This window comes from Lissotriton helveticus, chromosome 11, assembly GCF_964261635.1.
Source record: "Lissotriton helveticus chromosome 11, aLisHel1.1, whole genome shotgun sequence".
Taxonomy (NCBI): Eukaryota; Metazoa; Chordata; class Amphibia; order Caudata; family Salamandridae; genus Lissotriton; species Lissotriton helveticus.
This window is the reverse complement of record NC_136072.1, coordinates 37,714,396-37,737,460: the sequence shown is the minus strand read 5'-3', so window position 1 is coordinate 37,737,460 and position 23,065 is coordinate 37,714,396. Positions and strand designations below refer to the sequence as shown.

Here is a 23,065-nt window from a genome sequence, read left to right as displayed (position 1 = left end):
GCATAATCACAGTCTTCAGCGGATCTAATGATGCTGGACTGAACATGGCGAAGGAGGTTTTTAAGCCCAAGAGGATCTTTGCCTTGGATAAATTTATGCCACTGACCGTACATGATACTCTTGAGCTCCTTATGGGAGCCAAATTGGACTCACCTTTTGATCCATGCCCGGTGACAGTTGTAAAACTGGCCCCCGGTCCCATCGCTCTTTTTCTCGCACCCATTTCTAATGGTATGTTTGAAACAGAACAGTTCCCCAAGCTTTGTAAGTTGGCCTCAATATTGCCCCTTCTGAAAAAGCCAAACCTGGACTCTAAGGATCCCAACACTTCCACCCGATCTCTTGTTTTCCTCTCTGATCCAAAATGGTTGAGAAAATTATAAATCGTCAACTCTGTGCTTTTTTGGGAGACGTCCAAGCATTGGATCCCTCCCAATATTGTTTTAGAGAGGGACACAGCACTGAGTGAGCACTCATCAAGGCCACGGATGAGATCAGGGAAGCAGTGGATCAAGGAGGCAGGGCAGCTCTGATCTTATTGGATCTGTCCGATGCATTTGATACGGTCCATCATGATATTCTGATGGACCGTCTCAAGGACTGTGGGGTCCACGGTCAATCTTGGGATCTTCTCAAATCCTTTTTATCAGACAGTGGACGGATTGTATCCTTAGTCAAATTTCAATCCAAACTCTTTGCACTGCCATGTGGTGTACCGCAGGGGTCATCACTGAGCCCCACTCTCTTTAATGTGTATGTCTCATCATTGGCTTCAGTTATCAGTGCATTCGAGTTTGGGATCATGTCCTAAGCTGATGACACACAAATTGTGGTGTCTCTATTACCCGGCCAAAAGTTGGGAATAGATAAATGCATAGAAGTTTTAAAAACAAATTATACTTGAATGGGACAGAACTAGAACGTGTAACCAATTTCACATATCTGGGGATGACATTGAACTCTAAACTCTCCTGGGCACCACAGATAGAGAAGTCAAAGGCTATTGAACACAAAATTCTATCCCGATTGTAAAAAAACAATCTGCAACATCCTCCAAAGCTATCACTCCTGCTCTGGAAGTATACAAGGCCGGAGCTCAAATTGCAGCCCCATAAGGTGCGGAGATTTGGGTAATAAGTACTTTTAAATCTTTAATTACTTCAGAAAATACAATTTTGACAATGTGTGTTGTCCTCCCCGAATGTGCACCACTGATAACCCTGACCTACGATCTGGGTATTAAACGCATTGAGCCCTTAGCAATTTGGAGAAGCCTATTGTTTTGGATTAGAACCTGGTTGACTCAAGAGCTAATAGTTTATGGAGAATCACTTATTGAACTCCCAGCTCTTGATACCCAGGTCTCTTTCCCTTGACTGATTCACATTGGATATTGACTTTCAGACCCAGGACTGAAAAGATAATGGGTGAACCCAGGTTTGTTGATTCCAGATTCTAAACGCAAATTTAAATTTTATTCTGACAATTTGTTGAGAATCGGGCAGTTTCAAACAGTTCTCATGGCAGACTAACTGTATAATTTCTCCAATTTAAAACGACTCCCCAGTTTGAAACGTTCCTAGACGAGATTGAACCATTATTGGCAAATTGCCTATATCTACAATTTAGATACAGTTTTGTTGCCAAATGGTCAACCTCAAACCACAAGGAGGGGGAATCTCATTGTACCTTATGCGGAATGGGGGTTGAGGAAGATATACCAAATGTTCTGTTCTTTTGCCCGGCATTTAAACCAGCCAGAAGAAAATGGATAAAACCAGTAGCAAGGTGTCTCAGTGTTAGGAGAATGACTGACATGATGAGAATATTAAAAACTGATTACTCGTGCCTAATAGTTTTGCTCCTAGACGATTTCTATTGGCTGTTAATTTTACAAGGGAAAAGGGAGGGAAAAGTTATAATTCTTCCGTCGCTTGTTAGACCAAAGCACTTATAAGGAGGTAACACTGTTGAATCTGGCAATAACACTCCTGACTAAAATTATAGATGTACATATATTCTAGCTAAAGAACAAATGCCATTGAAATAGCTTCATTCTGCATAAAACTTGAAGTATTCTTATTTTTCGATCCATTATGTATTAAATTGGCTTATATTTTTTTAGTATTGATTGAATGCTTTTAATATTTGACAGGTATCTCCCAATAACTGCACTTCACAGAATGTTCTTTTTTTTGGGGGGGAATTTTTTTTCCTCCCGCTCTTTCTATTAATCACAATTCGAAACTAATTGAAATGCATGATTGAGTCCAATGGTAGATTATAAGATATTGTTCCATCAAACATGCATTGCATATGTAGTATTTAGGTACTGGATATTAACAAGCTGAATTTCTACCTCGATTACATTGCACATACACTTTAGAAGCGGCTTGTCCCTAGATTGTTAAAATTAATTGATGGTAATTACCTAGACTGAAAATGAATTGTAATGAATCATATGTATATAGACCTGATGTATATATTGGAGGAATGTTTTTATTCAAAATTTTTACTCTGTATGTAATGCATTTTATTATCTTTTGCTTTATGGCCTTGTAGGCCGAAATAAAGTATTTGAATTGAATAGATAAGCGTTTTCAGGCCTGCATGGAATCGGTTGGGAGATGGATGGCAGACAATTGCCTAAAGCTGAATTCAGGTAAAACCAAAGTAATGCTGTTTGGGAATGATCTTAACTTCTGGACTCCTAACTGGTGACCTTCCTTCCTGGGATCACTCCTTACACCCTCTAAAAAGGTGAAAAATCTGGGAATAATACCAGATGAGAAACTCTCCTTTGGGGCCCAAGTAAATACAGTAGCTTTAACAACAGCTCATGTCCTGAGAACTGTTAAGAAGGTATTGCAGCTTCTACCTTTGGGGAGCCGGCAAACAGTGGTTACAGCATTGGTCTTGTCAAAGCTGGACTATTGTAACAGACTCTATCTAAACATAAAACCAAACTCCTGTATAAACTCTAGCTGCTTCAAAATGCCACAGCCAGATTACTTACAGGCACATCAAAGTTCTCCCCAATTTCCAAAGAGATAAAATAATTGCACTGGCTACCGGTGAGGAACCGGTTGTATTTTCAATCTCTCTGTATGGTCTTTAAAGCACTTCAAGGCTTGGAACCAGATCATTTAAGGCGCCAGTTTCAATGATACTGACCGACAAGTACTCTCAGATCACTGGGAGCTAAACTGGTCATAGTACCACCTACAAAAAAAGCTCAGTGGGGTGGCAGAAGCTTCTGTTCCTATGCCCTCTATGTCCCATAGTCTCTTATCCAGGTATAACAATGTCTCACTGATTGAAATGAACTGTTTTACTCCTACCAAAATTGTTCCCATGCCCCCTCGACTTGGTATCAACTAGTTTGTGCCTTACATGGTTTCCAAGTAGGTTTTACATTGAAGAAGCAAGAAAGTTCCCTAGACTTTCTCTTTCCTGCCCAAATATGGGGAGATGTCTTGACTTCTATAAAACTGGTCACAATGAAAGCGATATGGGCACATAAGCGACCTTTTTTTTCTCCCCCACTGCTCAACTGTTCATCCATTTATTCATTTTTACATTTTCATTCACTTGTCTATCCAACTCCATCCCTAAAAGCTGGTTGGCTTGTAACCAAAGATTACAATCTCAGCATCCTGCACATCCACCCATCCATGGTGATACTCCAGGGGAGTCATTCCTTTATCCACAGAAACCTTCTCACATTCTCAGGCCTTCCTCGATCCACCTATCATCGCCCAGTTATTAATATTTCCATCCCTTCGTCCATATACTATCATTCTTTCAGTTATATAACCATCCTCTCCTTTCAGTCATTCATACAAATATCCACCCTCGGATTTTTTTATTATGAAATTTGGCAGCTTTAGCAGGTCAAAACTGCTGAAATTTACTGAGTGAAAACACACCAAAAGTTCAGATGCATGCAGATGTCAGGGCAGACAACATCACATTCCACAGGTAATTCATACTTTTTCAAGAGTAAAACAAGATATAGAGAGAATCTCTCATAATCAAGGCCTTAATCAGTTGTCTGTGCTTCTATACATCCTTCTCCCCACTCTCATCCATTCAAACTCACAAACACATGCACATTTTAAGAAGGTCAGGTCTGTTGGGCTTGTCTTAACTTGTGTTAAGCATGTGCCTGCTCAGCAGTGGGAAGTCAAATTGAGCACATTTTCATAGTCACCTAGATAGTATAATTAATATGCATTCACCAACAAACACCCTTGAATAAATATGTTAATATCACAGTAGAAAACACATACCTAAAAACACGATCCGACTGTCCTCTCCTTTTATCTCATTTTCAGCCACAGCAGAGACAAGGAAAGTGTAGGTATTTCCAGGTATCAACATAGGGATGGTCAGAGATTCATTGCCTGTTGTCCAGTTTGAGGCAGGGATCCCTAATACCTGGATCAAATAGTGGCTTTTGTTGCCTGTCGGTGGGAGCCAGCTCAGAGACACGGTATCAATGGTGAAATTGCTGATAGTCAGATTGATGATAACATTTGGTACTGTAATGGAAAGGACACAGTTAGATTGTAGCATTTTGTTTGTGCACATATTTATAGTGTTCACGAATTAAGCACTGTCTCTTGGCTCAGTAAAAATGTATGGATACTGTTCCCAAACACTAAACAATTTCCAAATCGTGCCTCATCCTCAAACTCCTGGCTGTGTCTCTGAGAAAAACAAGAACGTTGGTTCTCATGATCCAGTCACAATGCCACAGTGTAGGCCTACGTCAGGGCCAGACAATTGAGAGCATGGGTTTCCTAAGGCAACTCCAAGGCTCATCTAAAGCTGCAGTAATTATTCCAATTTCCATCCAACAATATAGCGCTGTCAATGGAAGATTGCAATATCTGATAGTCCGGTAATGGGAGTTCCCATGCCCATTGAGATGAAGAGAAATGCAGTAATTCTGATGATCTGGGCATTTGCCCCATAGATGTTGGCTGCTAAAAAAGCAGCTGAAATTCCTCGAACAAAAATCTGAACAAGTATGAGAAATAACCTGGGAAATCAGATTTGTCAAATCTGATTCCCCTGGTTATTCTCAGTTGTTAAGACCCTCAAGTTCGAATCCATAATCTAGTGGTTTTTCTGACATTGAAGACACAATTCCAGTCAGTGATAGCATCTTAAGGGGTCATAATTGCTGGCCCTATTACTGGACTACTCTTGATTAGGGCCTAAGTAAGAGTAGAGGGATGGTAAATGTGTTTTAACATAGCAGTCACATTGTGCTTCTCACAGTTAGGTACTGAGATTTCAGAAAGAAGGAGGTTTACATTACACACAGAGGTGCTTGAATACTTCTTGACTGCTTTAACACACAATTATTGCAAACTACAGATTAATTAATCAGAGTTGTAAAAAGAATGATTCCCATCTCCTCACCTGTGTATTCAGAAATGGTCAAATTTTCCCCTCTCCAATTGTTGTCTGTCACCAAGACAGAGACCACAAAGGTGTATAGATTTCCTGGTGTTAGGGCGTTGATGAGCACAGACTCTGATTGCACCTCAATAGTCTTTGATGGCTCGCCTATGACTTCTATCAGATAGGAGCTCATGTTTCCCTCTGGAGGGTGCCAGCTCAGGAATACAGAATGTGTGGTGATATTGATGGCACTTAGATTCCTCACTACATCTTGCACTGAAATGAAAAGACACAAGGGGTGAGATTACATTTGTATAACTGAAATGGAAGCAATTATTGTGCCTTGCTGTTCAAAGTTCATTGCACTTGTCATGGAAGTGCAGGGGTATCCCTTAACATGTCTTCAAGCACTTGTATCTTTAATGTATTTCCATCTACCAATGTGCAGTCCAGGTCTTTGGCGCTGTCTTTCTTAATTCTTGATTCTCAAGATATTATTGTGCTGAGTGAGAAACCAGCCAGGGAATTACCGAGGTGTGGAATGGTACAGGTAGACCGGGCAAAATGTATCTGCCAAAGATTTGCCCCAGGATTCTGATCATGAGTGACAGGCTGTCACAATAAGGCAGCAATCCTCCAGCGATGCAAGAAAAAATATGGAGCTACCACTAAATTAGTACTAATTTGCTCGGACTTGAACACATAAAAGCTTGTACTTTTCACATCAAGTATGACATATGCATTGCAAAGTTATGTGCCTTCAGTTGGGCCTATGAATTACTAAGTTGATTTCATTATAATGTGTCTCATCATTGCTTTGAGATGTGAAGATCCCATCATGTACAGTCTTTGACAGCTGCATTGGTTTCTCGTTAACAAGCACTTTATGTTTATTGGCTTTTAGTCTGCCATTCTTAAATTAAGGCTACTAGCCTTATTGATCTTAATTATTGATTCTTGACATTAATCACAGAACACTCTGTTTGACCCTCCTCAGCCACCCCATCTTAGTGTCCCAGGCTACACGGTGAGTTTTCAGTGGAAGGCAGGTCTTCCCAAAAAAATAATAAAGGCATGTGTCTGTACCTCTACTCATAATGAACACTTAAAAGTGCTCCCTTTTCACAAACCACTCAAACCTAAAAATGTCTCAATTTTCTATCCAATATTTGCTTCATTGGGTTCAGTTCATGATCCCAGTGTTGAGATACACCATTGGGCCTCTCTTTGTACTTTATACATTTACATTAACTTCCTCAAGCTGTTTCATGAAATAATTTATTTTTTCAACTTCTGGAAACTAACTCTTTTAATCAGGTTCTTATGAGATTTAGTTGAGATTGGCTTTTGTGGTAGGGGTTTCCCATTTTAAAAGGGTTAGTAAAGAGATGTATGTGATTTGTCATCATACCCTCATGACTCATGAAAATGAGAAAATAGCAGAGCAGCATGACCAGGCTTACTGCTTTTGTAACGCATTGAAGGCTGACTTTAAAAAAGTGCTGGGCTTTTGCTTGCTTTGGGCTGACCATCCCAAGTGCTGTATGTTTTGATTGTGAATTGTGAACTGCAGTCAATAATTTCACACCTACTCATTTGGAACTTCCTTTTTCTAAGGAAACTAGCAGCCCGTCCCGACTAAGCAATTAGGAGCAATTAGGCTTCAGGGCCCCCTCCGCCCCGCTTTTGTAACCTGCAGACGTCACTTTTTCCTCCTGTAATTTACTTTGCTTCAGGGCCCCCACCCACCCCACTTTTGTAACCTGCACACGTCACTTTTTCCTCGTGCACACGTCATCCACCCCCTTCCCTCCACTCCATCCAAGGGACGCAGGTATTCGTGAAGGAAATATTCCTTTATAAATATAATCTCCTATAGTGAAGCAAACGCATAGAAACAATAACATATTCACCGCTGACAGTTATGTGAGCAAACTCTCCCCTTTTTGACAGAAGGTGGCCTCGTTCGAGGGTGTACCGTTTTTCTCCTGACCGTGTGTAGGCCTTCGTTGCGCACTTTGTTAACGGCGGAGCACAGAATCCCATTGAGAAGAGCATGGGATTATCCTACGGAAGCCAAGGTGGCTCAAACGTTTACAGCATCTAAAACCCCTCTGGCTACACGTCACTTTTTCCTCCTTTTCCTCCTGTAATGCACCGTTTGTCTGACATTTGTAGTGCACCGTTTGCCTCCTCTTTCTTGTCCTCAGGCTTCCCCGCCCGCCGCCCGCCCACCCGGCCCGTCCGGTCCCCTGCCCGGCCCGTCCCGTCCTGTCCCGTCCCCCGCCCAGCCCGTCCCGTCCCCCGCCTGCCCCTAGATGAATGCCCTTACCTCCGCCGGCGCTGCTCCCACCTGTCTGCTAGCACCACCGATCCTCCCCTGTGCCATGTCCGCCCCTCCTCCTCCGCCGCCGGTCCTCTGCCCCTGATGTCACCGCTCCTCCCCCGCGCCATGGCCGCCGCTCCTCGGACGCCGCTCCTCCCCGTGCTCCTAACGTGACCACGCACGTCGCGGCCGGCACTACTTTTGAGGGACTACTTTTTTTTTAATCTAACATTTTAAATAACGTTTATACTTTTAATTTATGTAGCCTATAACCATCTACACACCCTGCCGATTTCAACGGTGTATCGGGTATGTAGATTGGCGCAGTGGTTCCCGAGTTTACCCGCCTCAAAGCCTGAAAGTTTCTGCTTTATTATAGTAGTATAGATGATGCGGCCACCTGAGAAATGATTGATGCGTCATGTTGTGGGGCTCTGTTGGAGGACTCTGGGGCGTAAGGAATAAGCGCGGTCTCATCTCTCAACAAACGAATGCATCATCTGCAGTAATCTTTGTTTAATCGGATGGAAGCATTTTGGAATTCTGGGGGATCCACTTGGTCTTTCATCCTTCCACAGTCAATAAAATAAGTACCATTGAGTTTGTTAACAATAAATATCCCTTATCTGCCAATAAGCCCGAGTGAGACCCGCCATAGGGATAACCATGTGCTCGATAAGTTAGCCTCTTATGTGAAACATTAAAAAAATATATCCTTTCAAAATTTTGAACCATGCACCCGGCATAACATGTGAATGCATTCATGTTCTGTGCCTCATCATCAGTTGGTGTAAAGACTGCTTAATTTTTACTCTAACTGAGTGGAGGGAAATGACGCACAAGGAGGGCACATGCCATAGGCGTGATTATGTATTGTGTAAATATGGAAGGAAGTGTATTTCTGTGAGCTGAGTTATGCCTTTCTCTGGAGAAAGGAGCAGAAGTTGCGCACACTTTATAACTAAGGGCACAAGTCCTGACAGGGCTCATTGGAAACAGCTGCTCCGTAGTCTCTTACTTTTGTTTATTTCGGCTTTTAAAATAAATAGCCTTGTTTTTTTATTTTTTCAGTTACTTTCTATCTGGACCTCGGCTCTAACTCTACTGTGGTAATTTAGACTGCTCACATGTGGCAAAATAAAATGTCTATACGGGCAAAAAGAGAGTTATCTGCTATATGCCCTCTTGATGTAGTGTTGTTTTAGCTGATTTATTATACATCCACAGGGAACCACTGTTTAGAGTTTTTCGTTTTATTGAAATTCCCTAATTTTTGAACTCCTTTATTCCACAATAGGGATAAGACAGGAATGCATGAAAGTCATTAACAACATCAGCCTTGTTGATCCGTTGCTCGACAGCCCCCAAGGTTGGTCTCCTGTTGTCTTAGTGGCTCATCGCTGCAGTTGCATGCAATAACCATCCCATTCTAACAACCAACACAGGGCTCACTCAGGAGAAACCATCCAGTACAGTACACTCATGCTTTGTTGGCATAATAACAGACCCATGTGCTGCTAAACCGGGAATGATCAACGTCGATAACCTGGTTATAACATACGCTGGCAAAGTCAATATTTAAAGACATCAGCCAAACTTTTGACTTTTCAGCCCGTCCCGTCCCCGCCTGCCCCTACATGAGTGCCCTTACCTCCGCCTGCGCTGCTCCCGCCTGTCCGCCCCGTCCCCCGCCTGCCCCTACATGAGTGCCCTTACCTCCGCCTGCGCTGCTCCCGCCTGTCCGCCCCGTCCCCCTCCTGCCCCTACATGAGTGCCCTTACCTCCGCCGGCGCTGCTCCCGCCTGTCCGCTCGCACCACCACTCCTCCCCTGCGCCATGCCCGCTGCTCCTCCTCCGCCGCCGGTCCTCTGCTCCTGACGTCACCGCTCGTCCGCCGCTCCTCGGACGCCGCTCCTCCCCGTGCTCCTAACGTGACCACGCACGTCGCAGCCGGCGCTACTTTTGAGGGACTACTTTTTTTTTTAATCTAACATTTTAAATAACGTTTATTTTTTTTATTTATGTAGCCTATAACCATCTACACACCCTGCCGATTTCAACGGTGTATCGGGTGTGTAGATTGGCACAGTGGTTCCCGAGTTTACCCGCCTCAAAGCCTGAAAGTTTCTGCTTTATTATAGTAGTATAGATATGCTGCTTACTTTCTTGTTATTGGACAGTGTATCTATCACTGTGGACAGTTTTATAGTTCAGATAGAACTTGGGAGGTACAAATGTACTGTTAGATTTCTAATAAGGGTATTGACAGCATTTTTCGAAACAGTAGCATAAACTCCATACCATGTATTTGGGGCCTCACCGCTTTATGCACGTCATGTAAATCTTGCCTTAACACAGTTAGGAAAATTACTGGAAACTACAGCATCATTAATCAGAGATGTAAAATGCATAACTCCCATTTCCTCACCTGTGTATTCACCAATGACCATACTTTCCCCTCTCGAAGGGTTGTCTGTCACCAGGACAGAGACCACAAAGATGTACAAATTTCCTGGTGTTAGGGCGTTGATGAGCACAGACTCTGATTGCACCTCAATAGTCTTTGATGGTTCGCCCATGACTTCTATCAGATAGGAGCTCATGTTTCCCTCTGGAGGTTGCCAGCTCAGGAATACAGAATGTGTGGTGACATTGGTGGCACTTAGTTTCTTCACTACATCTGGCACTGAAATGAAAAGACACAAGGGATGAGATTACATTTGTATAACTGGAAATGGAAGCAATTATGGTGCTGTGCTGTTCAAAGTTCATTGCACTTGTCATGGAAGTGCAGGGTTATCCTTTAACATGTCTTCAAGCACTTGCATCTTTAATGTCTTTCCACCTACCAATGTGCAGTCCAGGTATTCGGCCCTGTTTTTTTGTAAATTCTTGGTTCTCAAAATCTTTACCTGCTGAGTGAGAAATCAGCCGGGGGATTACCGAAGTGTTCAATAGTACAGGTAGACCGGCCCAAATGTATCTGCCCAGGATTTGCCCCAGGATTCTGATTATGAGTGACAGACTGTCACAATATGCCAGCAATCCTCCAGCGATGCAAGGATAAATATGTGGCTACCATTAATTCAGTAATAATTTGCTTAGACTTGAACACTTAAAAGCTTTTACTTTTCACATCAAGTATGGCATATGCATTGAAAAGTTATGTGCCTTCAGTTGGGCCTATGAATTACTCAGTTGATTTCTTTATAATGCATCTCATTATTGCTTTGAGGTGTGAAGATCCCATCATGTACAGTCTTTGACAGCTGCATTGGTCTCTCGTTAACAAGCACTTTATGTTTATTGACTTTTAGTTTGTCATTCTGAAATTAAGGCTACATGCCTTATTGTTCTTAATTATTCGATTCTTCACATTAATCACAGAACACTCTGTTTGACCCTCCCCAGCAGCCGCATCTGAGTGTCCCAGGCCACAAGGTGAGTTTTCAGTGGTGGGCAAGTCTTCCCAAAAGGAAATTGTAGACATGAGTCTGTAAATCTACTCAGAATGAACACTTAAAAGTGCTCACTTTTCACAAACTACTCAAACCTAAATATGTCTTTATTTTCTATTGAATATTTGCTTCATTGGGTTCAGTTCATGATCCCAGTGTTGGGATCCACCTTCAGGTCTCTCTTTGTTCTTCATAAATTTACATTAACTTCTTCTAGCTGTTTCATGAAATATTTTTTTTTTCAACTTCTGGAAACTAACTCTTTTAATCAAGTTCATATGAGATTTAGTTGCACTCAGCTTATGGAGGAAGGGGTTTCCCATCTTCACAGGGTTAGTAAAGACATGTATGTGATTTTTCATCATACCCTCATGACTCATGAGAATGAAAAAATAGCAGAGCAGCATGGCCAGGCTTACTGCTTTGTAACGCATTAAAGACTGACTCTTAAAAAATTGCTGGGCTTTTGCATTTTTTGGGCTGACCATCCCCAGTGCTGTATGTTTTGATTGTGAATTGTGAACTGCAGTCATTAATTTCACAGCTACGCATTTGGAACTTAATTTTTCTAAAACAATATGCTGCTTGCTTTCTTGTAATTGGCCAGTGTATCTATCACTGTGGACAGTTTTATAGTTCAGATAGAACTTGGGAGGTACAAATGTACTGTTAGATTTCTAATAATGGTATTGACAGTATTATTCAAAACAATAGTATGAACTCCATACCATGCCCTAAGGGACTCATCGGTTTATACAGTCATGTAATTCTTGCCTTAACACACTCAGGAAATTTACTGGAAACTACAGCATCATTAATCAGAGATGAAAAATGCATAACTCCCATTTCCTCACCTGTGTATTCAACAATGACCATACTTTCCCCTCTCGAAGGGTTGCTTGCCACCAGGACAGAGACCACAAAGTTGTAGAAATTTCCTGGTGTTAGGGCGACGATGAGCACAGACTCTGATTGCACCTCAATAGTCTTTGATGGCTCGCCCATGACTTCTATCAGATAGGAGCTCATGTTTCCCTCTGGAGGTTGCCAGCTCAGGAATACAGAATGTGTGGTGATATTGGTGGAACTTAGATTCTTCACTACATCTGGCACTGAAATGAAAAGACACAAGGGATGAGATTACATTTGTATAACTGGAAATGGAAGCTAATATTGTGCAGTGCTGTTCAAAGTTTATTGCACTTGTCATGGAAGTGCAGGGGTATCCTTTAACATGTCTTCAAGCACTTGTATCTTTAATGTCTTTCCATCTAGCAAAGTGCAGTCCAGGTCTTCGGCCCTGTTTTTTGGTAAATTCTTGATTCTCAAGATATTAATCTGCTGAGTGAGAAATCAGCCAGGAGATTACCGAGGTGTTCAATGGTACAGCTAGACCGGCCCAATGTATCTGCCCAAGATTTGCCCCAGGATTCTTTTTATGAGTGACAGGCTGTCACAATATGCCAGCAATCCTCCAGCGATGCAAGAATGAATATGGGGCTACCACTAATTTAGTAATAATTTGTTCTTACTTGAACACATAAAAGCTTTTACTTTTCACGTCAAGTACGGCATATGCGTTGCAAAGTAATGGCCTATGAATTACTCAGTTGATTTCTTTATAATGTGTCTCATCATTGCTTAAAATGGCTCCATTTTCTATCCAATATTTGCTTCATTGGGTTCAGTTCACGATCCCAGTGTTGAGATCCACATTTAGGGCTCTCTTTGTGCTTTATAAATGTACATTAACTTCCTCCAGCTGTTTCATGAAATAATGAATTTTTTCAACTTCTGGAAACTAACTTTTTCAATCATGTTCTTATGAGATTAAGTTGCACTTGGCTTTTAGAGGAAGGGGTTTCCCATCTTCACAGGGTTAGTAAAGAGATGTATGTGATTTGTCATCATACCCTCATGACTCATGAGAATGAAAACTTAGCAGAGCAGCATGACCAGGCTTACTGTTTGTAACGCATTGGAAGGCTGTCTTTTAAAAATTGCTGGGCTTTTGCTTTTTTTGGGCTGACCCTCCCCAGTGTTCTATGTTTTGATTGTGAATTGTGAACTGTAGTCAATAATTTCACACCTACTCATTTGGAACTGCATTTTTCTAAGAAAATATGCTGCTTACTTTCTTGTAATTGGCCAGTGTATCTATAACTGTGGACAGTTTTGTAGTTCAGATGGAACTTGGGACGTACAAATGTACTGTTAGATTTCTAATAATGGTATTGACAACATTTTTCAAAACAATAGCATAAACTCCATACTATGTCTTTAGGGTCTCATCGCTTTACGCACGTCTTAGTAACTCTTGCATTAACACACAGGAACATTACTGGAAACTACAGCATCATTAATCAGAGAGGTAAAATGCATATTCCCATTTCCTCACCTGTGTAATCAACAATGAACACACTTTCCCCTCTCCAAGGGTTGCTTGCCACCAGGACAGAGATCACAAAGTTGTACAAATTTCCTGGTGTTAGGGCGTTGATGAGCACAGACTCTGATTGCACCTCAATAGTCTTTGATGGTTCACCCATGACTTCTATCAGATAGGAGCTCATGTTTCCCTCTGAAGGGTGCCAGCTCAGGAATACAGAATGTGTGGTGATATTGGTGGCACTTAGATTCCTCACTACATCTGGCACTGAAATCAAAAGACACAAGGGATGAGATTACATTTGTATAACTGCAAATGGAAGCAATTATTGTGCTTTGCTGTTCAAAGTTCATTGCACTTGTCATGGAAGTGCAGGGGTATCCTTTAACATGTCTTCAAGCACTTTTATCTTTAATGTCTTTCCATCTACCAATGTGCAGTCCAGGTCTTTGGCCCTGTCTTTCTTACTTCTTGATTCTCAAGATATTTTTCTGCTAAGTGGGATCTCTGCCAGGGGATTACGGAGGTGTTCAAGGGTACAGGTAGACAGGAAAATGTATCTGCCCAAGATTTGCCCCAGGATTCTGATTATGAGTGACAGGCTGTCACAATAAGGCCAGCAGTCCTCCAGCGATGCAAGGATAAATATGGGGCTACCATTAATTTAGTACTAATTTGCTCGGACTTGAACACATAAAAGCTTTTACTTTTTACATCAAGTATGGCATATGCATTGGAAAGTTATGGGCCTTCAGTTGGCCCTATCAATTACTCAGTTGATTTCTTTATAATGCATCTCATTATTGCTTTGAGATGTGAAGATACCATCATTTACAGTCTTTGAAAGCTGCATTGGTTTCTCGTTAACAAGCTCTTTATGTGTATTGGCTTTTAGTCTGCAATTATGAAATTAAGGCTACAAGCCTTATTGTTCTTAATTATTGATTCTTGACATTAATCACAGAACACTCTGTTTGACCCTCCCCAGCAGCCCCACCTGAGTGTCCCAGGCCACAAGGTGAGTTTTCAGTGGTGGGCAGGCCTTCCCAAAAGGAAAATGTAGGCATGAGTCTGTACCCCTACTCAGAATGAACACTTAAAAGTGCTCACTTTTCACAAACCACTCAAACCTAAAAATGTCTCCATTTTCTATCCAATATTTGCTTCATTGGGTTCAGTTCACGATCCCAGTGTTGAGATCCACCTTTGGGTCTCCCTTTGTGCTTTATAAATGTACATTAACTTTCTCCAGCTGTTTCATGAAATAATTAATTTTTTCAACTTCTGGAAACCAACTTTTTTAATCATGTTCTTATGAGATTTAGTTGCACTTGGCTTTTGGAGGAAGGGGTATCGCATCTTCACAGGGTTAGTAAAGACGTGTATGCGATTTGTCCTCATACCCTCATGACTCATGAGAAAGAAAAAATAGCAGAGCAGCATGTCCAGACTTACTGCTTTGTAACGCATTGAAGGCTGACTTTTAAAAAATTGCTGGACTTTTGCTTTTTTTGGGCTGACCATCCCGAGTGTTCTATGTTTTGATTGTGAATTGTGAACTGTAGTCAATGGTTTCACACCTACTCATTTGGAACTGCATTTTTCTAAGAAAATATGCTGCTTACTCTCTTGTAATTTGCCGGTGTATCTATCACTGTGGACAGTTTTGTAGTTGAGATGGAACTTGGGAGGTACAAATGTACTGTTAGATTTCTAATAATGGTATTGACAACATTTTTCAAAACAATAGCATAAACTTCATACCATGTCTTTAGGGTCTTATCGCTTTACGCACGTCAAGTGACTCTTGCCTTAACACACTCAGGAATATTACTGGAAACTACAGCATCATTAATCAGAGAGGTAAAATGCATATTCCCATTTCCTCACCTGTGTATTCAACAATGAACACACTTTCCCCTCTCCAAGGGTTGCTTTCCACCAGGACAGAGATCACAAAGTTGTACAAATTTCCTGGTGTTAGGGCGTTGATGAGCACAGACTCTGATTGCACCTCAACAGTCTTTGATGGTTCGCCCATTACTTCTATCAGATAGGAGCTCATGTTTCCCTCTGGAGGATGCCAGTTCAGGAATACAGAATGTGTGGTGATATTGGTGGCACTTAGATTCCTCACTACATCTGGCACTGAAATGAAAAAACACGAGGGGTGAGATTACATTTGTATAACTGGAAATAGAAGTTAAAATTGTGCCGTGCTGTTCAAAGTTCATTGCACTTGTCATGGAAGTGCAGGGTATCCTTTAACATGTCTTCAAGCACTTGTATCTTTAATGTATTTCCATCTACCAATGTGCAGTCCAGGTCTTTGGCCCTGTCTTTCTTAATTCTTGATTCTCAAGATATTAATCTGCTGAGTGAGAAATCAGCCGGGGGATTACCAAGGTGTTCAATGGTACAGGTAGACCGGCCCAGTTAAAAAGCACTTTATATTTATTGGCTTTTACTCTGCCATTCTTAAATTAAAGCTACAAGCCTTATTGTTCTTAATCATTGATTCTTGACATTAATCACAGAACACTCTGTTTGACCCCCCTCAGCCGCCCCATCTGAGTGTCCCAGGCCACAAGGTGAGTTTTCAGTGGTGGGCAGGTCTTCCCAAAAGGAAAATGAAGGCATGCGTCTGTACCTCTACTCAGAATGAACAATTAAAAGTGCTCACTTTTCACAAACCACTCAAACCTAAATATGTCTCCATTTTCAATCCAATATTTGCTTCATTGGGTTCAGTTCATGATCCCAGTGTTGGGATCCACCTTTGGGTCTCTCTTTGTACTTTATACATTTACATTAACTTCCTCCAGCTGTTTCATGAAATAGTTTATTTTTTCAACTTCTGGAAACTAACTCTTTTAATCAAGTTCTTATGAGATTTAGTTGCGCTTGCGTTTTGGAAGACGGGGTTTCCCATCTTAAAAGGATTAGTAAAGAGATTTATGTGATTTTTCATCATACCCTCATGACTCATAAGAATGAAAAAATAGCAGAGCAGCATGGCCAGGCTTACTGCTTTGTAACGCATTAAAGACTGACTTTTAAAAAATTGCTGGGTTTTTGCATTTTTTGGGCTGACCATCCCCAGTGCTGTATGTTTTGATTGTGAATTGTGAACTGCAGTCATTAATTTCACATCTACGCATTTGGAACTTAATTTTTCTAAAAAAATATGCTGCTTGCTTTCTTGTAATTGGCCAGTGTATCTATCACTGTGGACAGTTTTATAGTTCAGATAGAACTTGGGAGGTACAAATGCACTGTTAGATTTCTAATAATGGTATTGACAGCATTTTTCAAAACAATAGCATAAACTCCATACCATGTCTTTAGGGACTCATCGCTTTATGCACGTCATGCAAATCTTGCCTTAACACACTCAGGAAAATTGCTGGCAACTACAGCATCATTAATCAGAGATATAAAATGCATAACTCTCATTTCCTCACCTGTGTATTCAACAATGACCATACTTTCCCCTCTCGAAGGGTTGCTAGCCACCAGGACAGAGACCACAAAGTTGTACAAATTTCCTGGTGTTAGGGCGTTGATGAGCACAGACTCTGATTGCACCTCAATAGTCTTTGATGGTTCGCCCATGACTTCTATCAGATAGGAGCTCATGTTTCCCTCTGGAGGTTGCCAGCTCAGGAATACAGAATGTGTGGTGATATTGGTGGCACTTAGATTCTTCACTACATCTGGCACTGAAATGAAAAGACACAAGGGATGAGATTACATTTGTATAACAGGAAATAGAAGCTAATATTGTGCTGTGCTGTTCAAAGTTCATTGCACTTGTCATGGAAGTGCAGGGGTATCCTTTAACATGTCTTCAAGCACTTGTATCTTTAATGTCTTTCCATCTACCAATGTACAGTCCAGGTATTTGGCCCTGCCTTTCGTAATACTTGATTCTCAAGATATTAATCTGCTGAGTGAGAAATCAGCCAAGGGATTACCGCTGTGTTCAATAGTACAGGTAGAACGGCCCAAATGTATCTGCCCAAGATTTGCCCCAGAATTCTGATTATGAGTGACAGGCTGTCACAATATGCCAGCAATCGTCCAGCGATGCAAGGATAAATATGTGGCTACCACTAATTAAGTAATAATCTGCTTAGACATGAACACATACAAGCGTTTACTTTTCACATCAAGTATGGCATATGCATTGGAAAGTTATGTGCCTTCAGTTGGGCCTATGAATTACTCAGTTGATTTCTTTATAATGTATCTCATCATCGCTTTGAGATGTGAAGATCCCATCATGTACAGTCTTTGACAGCTGCATTGGTCTCTCGTTAACAAGCACTTTATGTTTATTGACTTTTAGTCTGCCATTTTGAAATTAAGGCTACATGCCTTATTGTTCTTAATTATTCGATTCTTGACATTAATCACAGAACATTCTCTTTGACCCTCCTCAGCCGCCCCATTTGAGTGTCCCAGGCCACAAGGTGAGTTTTCAGTGGTGGGCAAGTCTTCCCAAAAGGAAATTGTAGACATGAGTCTGTAAATCTACTCAGAATGAACACTTAAAAGTGCTCACTTTTCACAAACTACTCAAACCTAAATATGTCTTTATTTTCTATTGAATATTTGCTTCATTGGGTTCAGTTCATGATCCCAGTGTTGGGATCCACCTTCGGGTCTCTCTTTGTTCTTCATAAATTTACATTAACTTCCTCTAGCTGTTTCATGAAATATTTTTTTTTTCAACTTCTGGAAACTAACTCTTTTAATCAAGTTCTTATGAGATTTAGTTGCACTCAGCTTATGGAGGAAGGGGTTTCCCATCTTCACAGGGTTAGTAAAGACATGTATGTGATTTTTCATCATACCCTCATGACTCATGAGAATGAAAAAATAGCAGAGCAGCATGGCCAGGCTTACTGCTTTGTAACGCATTAAAGACTGACTTTTAAAAAATTGCTGGGCTTTTGCATTTTTTGGGCTGACCATCCCCAGTGCTGTATGTTTTGATTGTGAATTGTGAACTGCAGTCATTAATTTCACAGCTACGCATTTGGAACTTAATTTTTCTAAAACAATATGCTGCTTGCTTTCTTGTAATTGGCCAGTGTATCTATCACTGTGGACAGTTTTATAGTTCAGATAGAACTTGGGAGGTACAAATGTACTGTTAGATTTCTAATAATGGTATTGACAGCATTATTCAAAACAATAGTATGAACTCCATACCATGTCCTAAGGGACTCATCGGTTTATACAGTCATGTAATTCTTGCCTTAACACACTCAGGAAATTTACTGGAAACTACAGCATCATTAATCAGAGATGAAAAATGCATAACTCCCATTTCCTCACCTGTGTATTCAACAATGACCATACTTTCCCCTCTCGAAGGGTTGCTTGCCACCAGGACAGAGACCACAAAGTTGTAGAAATTTCCTGGTGTTAGGGCGACGATGAGCACAGACTCTGATTGCACCTCAATAGTCTTTGATGGCTCGCCCATGACTTCTATCAGATAGGAGCTCATGTTTCCCTCTGGAGGTTGCCAGCTCAGGAATACAGAATGTGTGGTGATATTGGTGGAACTTAGATTCTTCACTACATCTGGCACTGAAATGAAAAGACACAAGGGATGAGATTACATTTGTATAACTGGAAATGGAAGCTAATATTGTGCAGTGCTGTTCAAAGTTTATTGCACTTGTCATGGAAGTGCAGGGGTATCCTTTAACATGTCTTCAAGCACTTGTATCTTTAATGTCTTTCCATCTAGCAAAGTGCAGTCCAGGTCTTCGGCCCTGTTTTTTGGTAAATTCTTGATTCTCAAGATATTAATCTGCTGAGTGAGAAATCAGCCAGGAGATTACCGAGGTGTTCAATGGTACAGCTAGACCGGCCCAATGTATCTGCCCAAGATTTGCCCCAGGATTCTTTTTATGAGTGACAGGCTGTCACAATATGCCAGCAATCCTCCAGCGATGCAAGAATGAATATGGGGCTACCACTAATTTAGTAATAATTTGTTCTTACTTGAACACATAAAAGCTTTTACTTTTCACGTCAAGTACGGCATATGCGTTGCAAAGTAATGGCCTATGAATTACTCAGTTGATTTCTTTATAATGTGTCTCATCATTGCTTAAAATGGCTCCATTTTCTATCCAATATTTGCTTCATTGGGTTCAGTTCACGATCCCTGTGTTGAGATCCACATTTAGGGCTCTCTTTGTGCTTTATAAATGTACATTAACTTCCTCCAGCTGTTTCATGAAATAATGAATTTTTTCAACTTCTGGAAACTAACTTTTTCAATCATGTTCTTATGAGATTAAGTTGCACTTGGCTTTTGGAGGAAGGGGTTTCCCATCTTCACAGGGTTAGTAAAGAGATGTATGTGATTTGTCATCATACCCTCATGACTCATGAGAATGAAAACTTAGCAGAGCAGCATGACCAGGCTTACTGTTTGTAACGCATTGGAAGGCTATCTTTTAAAAATTGCTGGGCTTTTGCTTTTTTTGGGCTGACCCTCCCCAGTGTTCTATGTTTTGATTGTGAATTGTGAACTGTAGTCAATAATTTCACACCTACTCATTTGGAACTGCATTTTTCTAAGAAAATATGCTGCTTACTTTCTTGTAATTGGCCAGTGTATCTATAACTGTGGACAGTTTTGTAGTTCAGATGGAACTTGGGACGTACAAATGTACTGTTAGATTTCTAATAATGGTATTGACAACATTTTTCAAAACAATAGCATAAACTCCATACTATGTCTTTAGGGTCTCATCGCTTTACGCACGTCTTAGTAACTCTTGCATTAACACACAGGAACATTACTGGAAACTACAGCATCATTAATCAGAGAGGTAAAATGCATATTCCCATTTCCTCACCTGTGTAATCAACAATGAACACACTTTCCCCTCTCCAAGGGTTGCTTGCCACCAGGACAGAGATCACAAAGTTGTACAAATTTCCTGGTGTTAGGGCGTTGATGAGCACAGACTCTGATTGCACCTCAATAGTCTTTGATGGTTCACCCATGACTTCTATCAGATAGGAGCTCATGTTTCCCTCTGAAGGGTGCCAGCTCAGGAATACAGAATGTGTGGTGATATTGGTGGCACTTAGATTCCTCACTACATCTGGCACTGAAATGAAAAGACACAAGGGATGAGATTACATTTGTATAACTGCAAATGGAAGCAATTATTGTGCTTTGCTGTTCAAAGTTCATTGCACTTGTCATGGAAGTGCAGGGGTATCCTTTAACATGTCTTCAAGCACTTTTATCTTTAATGTCTTTCCATCTACCAATGTGCAGTCCAGGTCTTTGGCCCTGTCTTTCTTACTTCTTGATTCTCAAGATATTTTTCTGCTAAGTGGGATCTCTGCCAGGGGATTACGGAGGTGTTCAATGGTACAGGTAGACAGGAAAATGTATCTGCCCAAGATTTGCCCCAGGATTCTGATTATGAGTGACAGGCTGTCACAATAAGGCCAGCAGTCCTCCAGCGATGCAAGGATAAATATGGGGCTACCATTAATTTAGTACTAATTTGCTCGGACTTGAACACATAAAAGCTTTTACTTTTTACATCAAGTATGGCATATGCATTGGAAAGTTATGGGCCTTCAGTTGGCCCTATCAATTACTCAGTTGATTTCTTTATAATGCATCTCATTATTGCTTTGAGATGTGAAGATACCATCATTTACAGTCTTTGAAAGCTGCATTGGTTTCTCGTTAACAAGCTCTTTATGTGTATTGGCTTTTAGTCTGCAATTATGAAATTAAGGCTACAAGCCTTATTGTTCTTAATTATTGATTCTTGACATTAATCACAGAACACTCTGTTTGACCCTCCCCAGCAGCCCCATCTGAGTGTCCCAGGCCACAAGGTGAGTTTTCAGTGGTGGGCAGGCCTTCCCAAAAGGAAAATGTAGGCATGAGTCTGTACCCCTACTCAGAATGAACACTTAAAAGTGCTCACTTTTCACAAACCACTCAAACCTAAAAATGTCTCCATTTTCTATCCAATATTTGCTTCATTGGGTTCAGTTCACGATCCCAGTGTTGAGATCCACCTTTGGGTCTCCCTTTGTGCTTTATAAATGTACATTAACTTTCTCCAGCTGTTTCATGAAATAATTAATTTTTTCAACTTCTGGAAACCAACTTTTTTAATCATGTTCTTATGAGATTTAGTTGCACTTGGCTTTTGGAGGAAGGGGTTTCGCATCTTCACAGGGTTAGTAAAGACGTGTATGCGATTTGTCCTCATACCCTCATGACTCATGAGAAAGAAAAAATAGCAGAGCAGCATGTCCAGACTTACTGCTTTGTAACGCATTGAAGGCTGACTTTTAAAAAATTGCTGGACTTTTGCTTTTTTTGGGCTGACCGTCCCGAGTGTTCTATGTTTTGATTGTGAATTGTGAACTGTAGTCAATGGTTTCACACCTACTCATTTGGAACTGCATTTTTCTAAGAAAATATGCTGCTTACTTTCTTGTAATTTGCCGGTGTATCTATCACTGTGGACAGTTTTGTAGTTGAGATGGAACTTGGGAGGTACAAATGTACTGTTAGATTTCTAATAATGGTATTGACAACATTTTTCAAAACAATAGCATAAACTTCATACCATGTCTTTAGGGTCTTATCGCTTTACGCACGTCAAGTGACTCTTGCCTTAACACACTCAGGAATATTACTGGAAACTACAGCATCATTAATCAGAGAGGTAAAATGCATATTCCCATTTCCTCACCTGTGTATTCAACAATGAACACACTTTCCCCTCTCCAAGGGTTGCTTTCCACCAGGACAGAGATCACAAAGTTGTACAAATTTCCTGGTGTTAGGGCGTTGATGAGCACAGACTCTGATTGCACCTCAACAGTCTTTGATGGTTCGCCCATGACTTCTATCAGATAGGAGCTCATGTTTCCCTCTGGAGGATGCCAGTTCAGGAATACAGAATGTGTGGTGATATTGGTGGCACTTAGATTCCTCACTACATCTGGCACTGAAATGAAAAAACACGAGGGGTGAGATTACATTTGTATAACTGGAAATAGAAGTTAAAATTGTGCCGTGCTGTTCAAAGTTCATTGCACTTGTCATGGAAGTGCAGGGTATCCTTTAACATGTCTTCAAGCACTTGTATCTTTAATGTATTTCCATCTACCAATGTGCAGTCCAGGTCTTTGGCCCTGTCTTTCTTAATTCTTGATTCTCAAGATATTAATCTGCTGAGTGAGAAATCAGCCGGGGGATTACCAAGGTGTTCAATGGTACAGGTAGACCGGCCCAGTTAAAAAGCACTTTATATTTATTGGCTTTTACTCTGCCATTCTTAAATTAAAGCTACAAGCCTTATTGTTCTTAATCATTGATTCTTGACATTAATCACAGAACACTCTGTTTGACCCCCCTCAGCCGCCCCATCTGAGTGTCCCAGGCCACAAGGTGAG

At 41.0% G+C, this 23,065-nt stretch overlaps 2 protein-coding genes across 2 annotated transcripts in view; both read right to left on the bottom strand.

The window, feature by feature from the left end:
- Positions 1–5,608, bottom strand: part of LOC144792179 (receptor-type tyrosine-protein phosphatase eta-like) — a 67,443-nt gene extending 61,835 nt beyond the window's left edge. Inside the window, exons 1-2 of the mRNA XM_078667079.1 lie at positions 5,434–5,608; positions 4,293–4,544 (exon numbers count right to left, since the gene is read on the bottom strand). Of these exons, the coding sequence (XP_078523205.1) occupies positions 4,293–4,544; positions 5,434–5,608 (427 nt within the window). The remainder of the gene's footprint in view (positions 1–4,292; positions 4,545–5,433) is intronic.
- A 4,466-nt stretch (positions 5,609–10,074) lies between these two features.
- Positions 10,075–23,065, bottom strand: part of LOC144792178 (tenascin-X-like) — a 567,777-nt gene continuing 554,786 nt past the window's right edge. The window contains exons 23-30 of the mRNA XM_078667078.1: positions 22,360–22,617; positions 20,479–20,736; positions 18,935–19,192; positions 17,053–17,310; positions 15,479–15,736; positions 13,598–13,855; positions 12,054–12,311; positions 10,075–10,427 (exon numbers count right to left, since the gene is read on the bottom strand). Coding sequence (XP_078523204.1) covers positions 10,075–10,427; positions 12,054–12,311; positions 13,598–13,855; positions 15,479–15,736; positions 17,053–17,310; positions 18,935–19,192; positions 20,479–20,736; positions 22,360–22,617 — 2,159 coding nt within the window. The remainder of the gene's footprint in view (positions 10,428–12,053; positions 12,312–13,597; positions 13,856–15,478; positions 15,737–17,052; positions 17,311–18,934; positions 19,193–20,478; positions 20,737–22,359; positions 22,618–23,065) is intronic.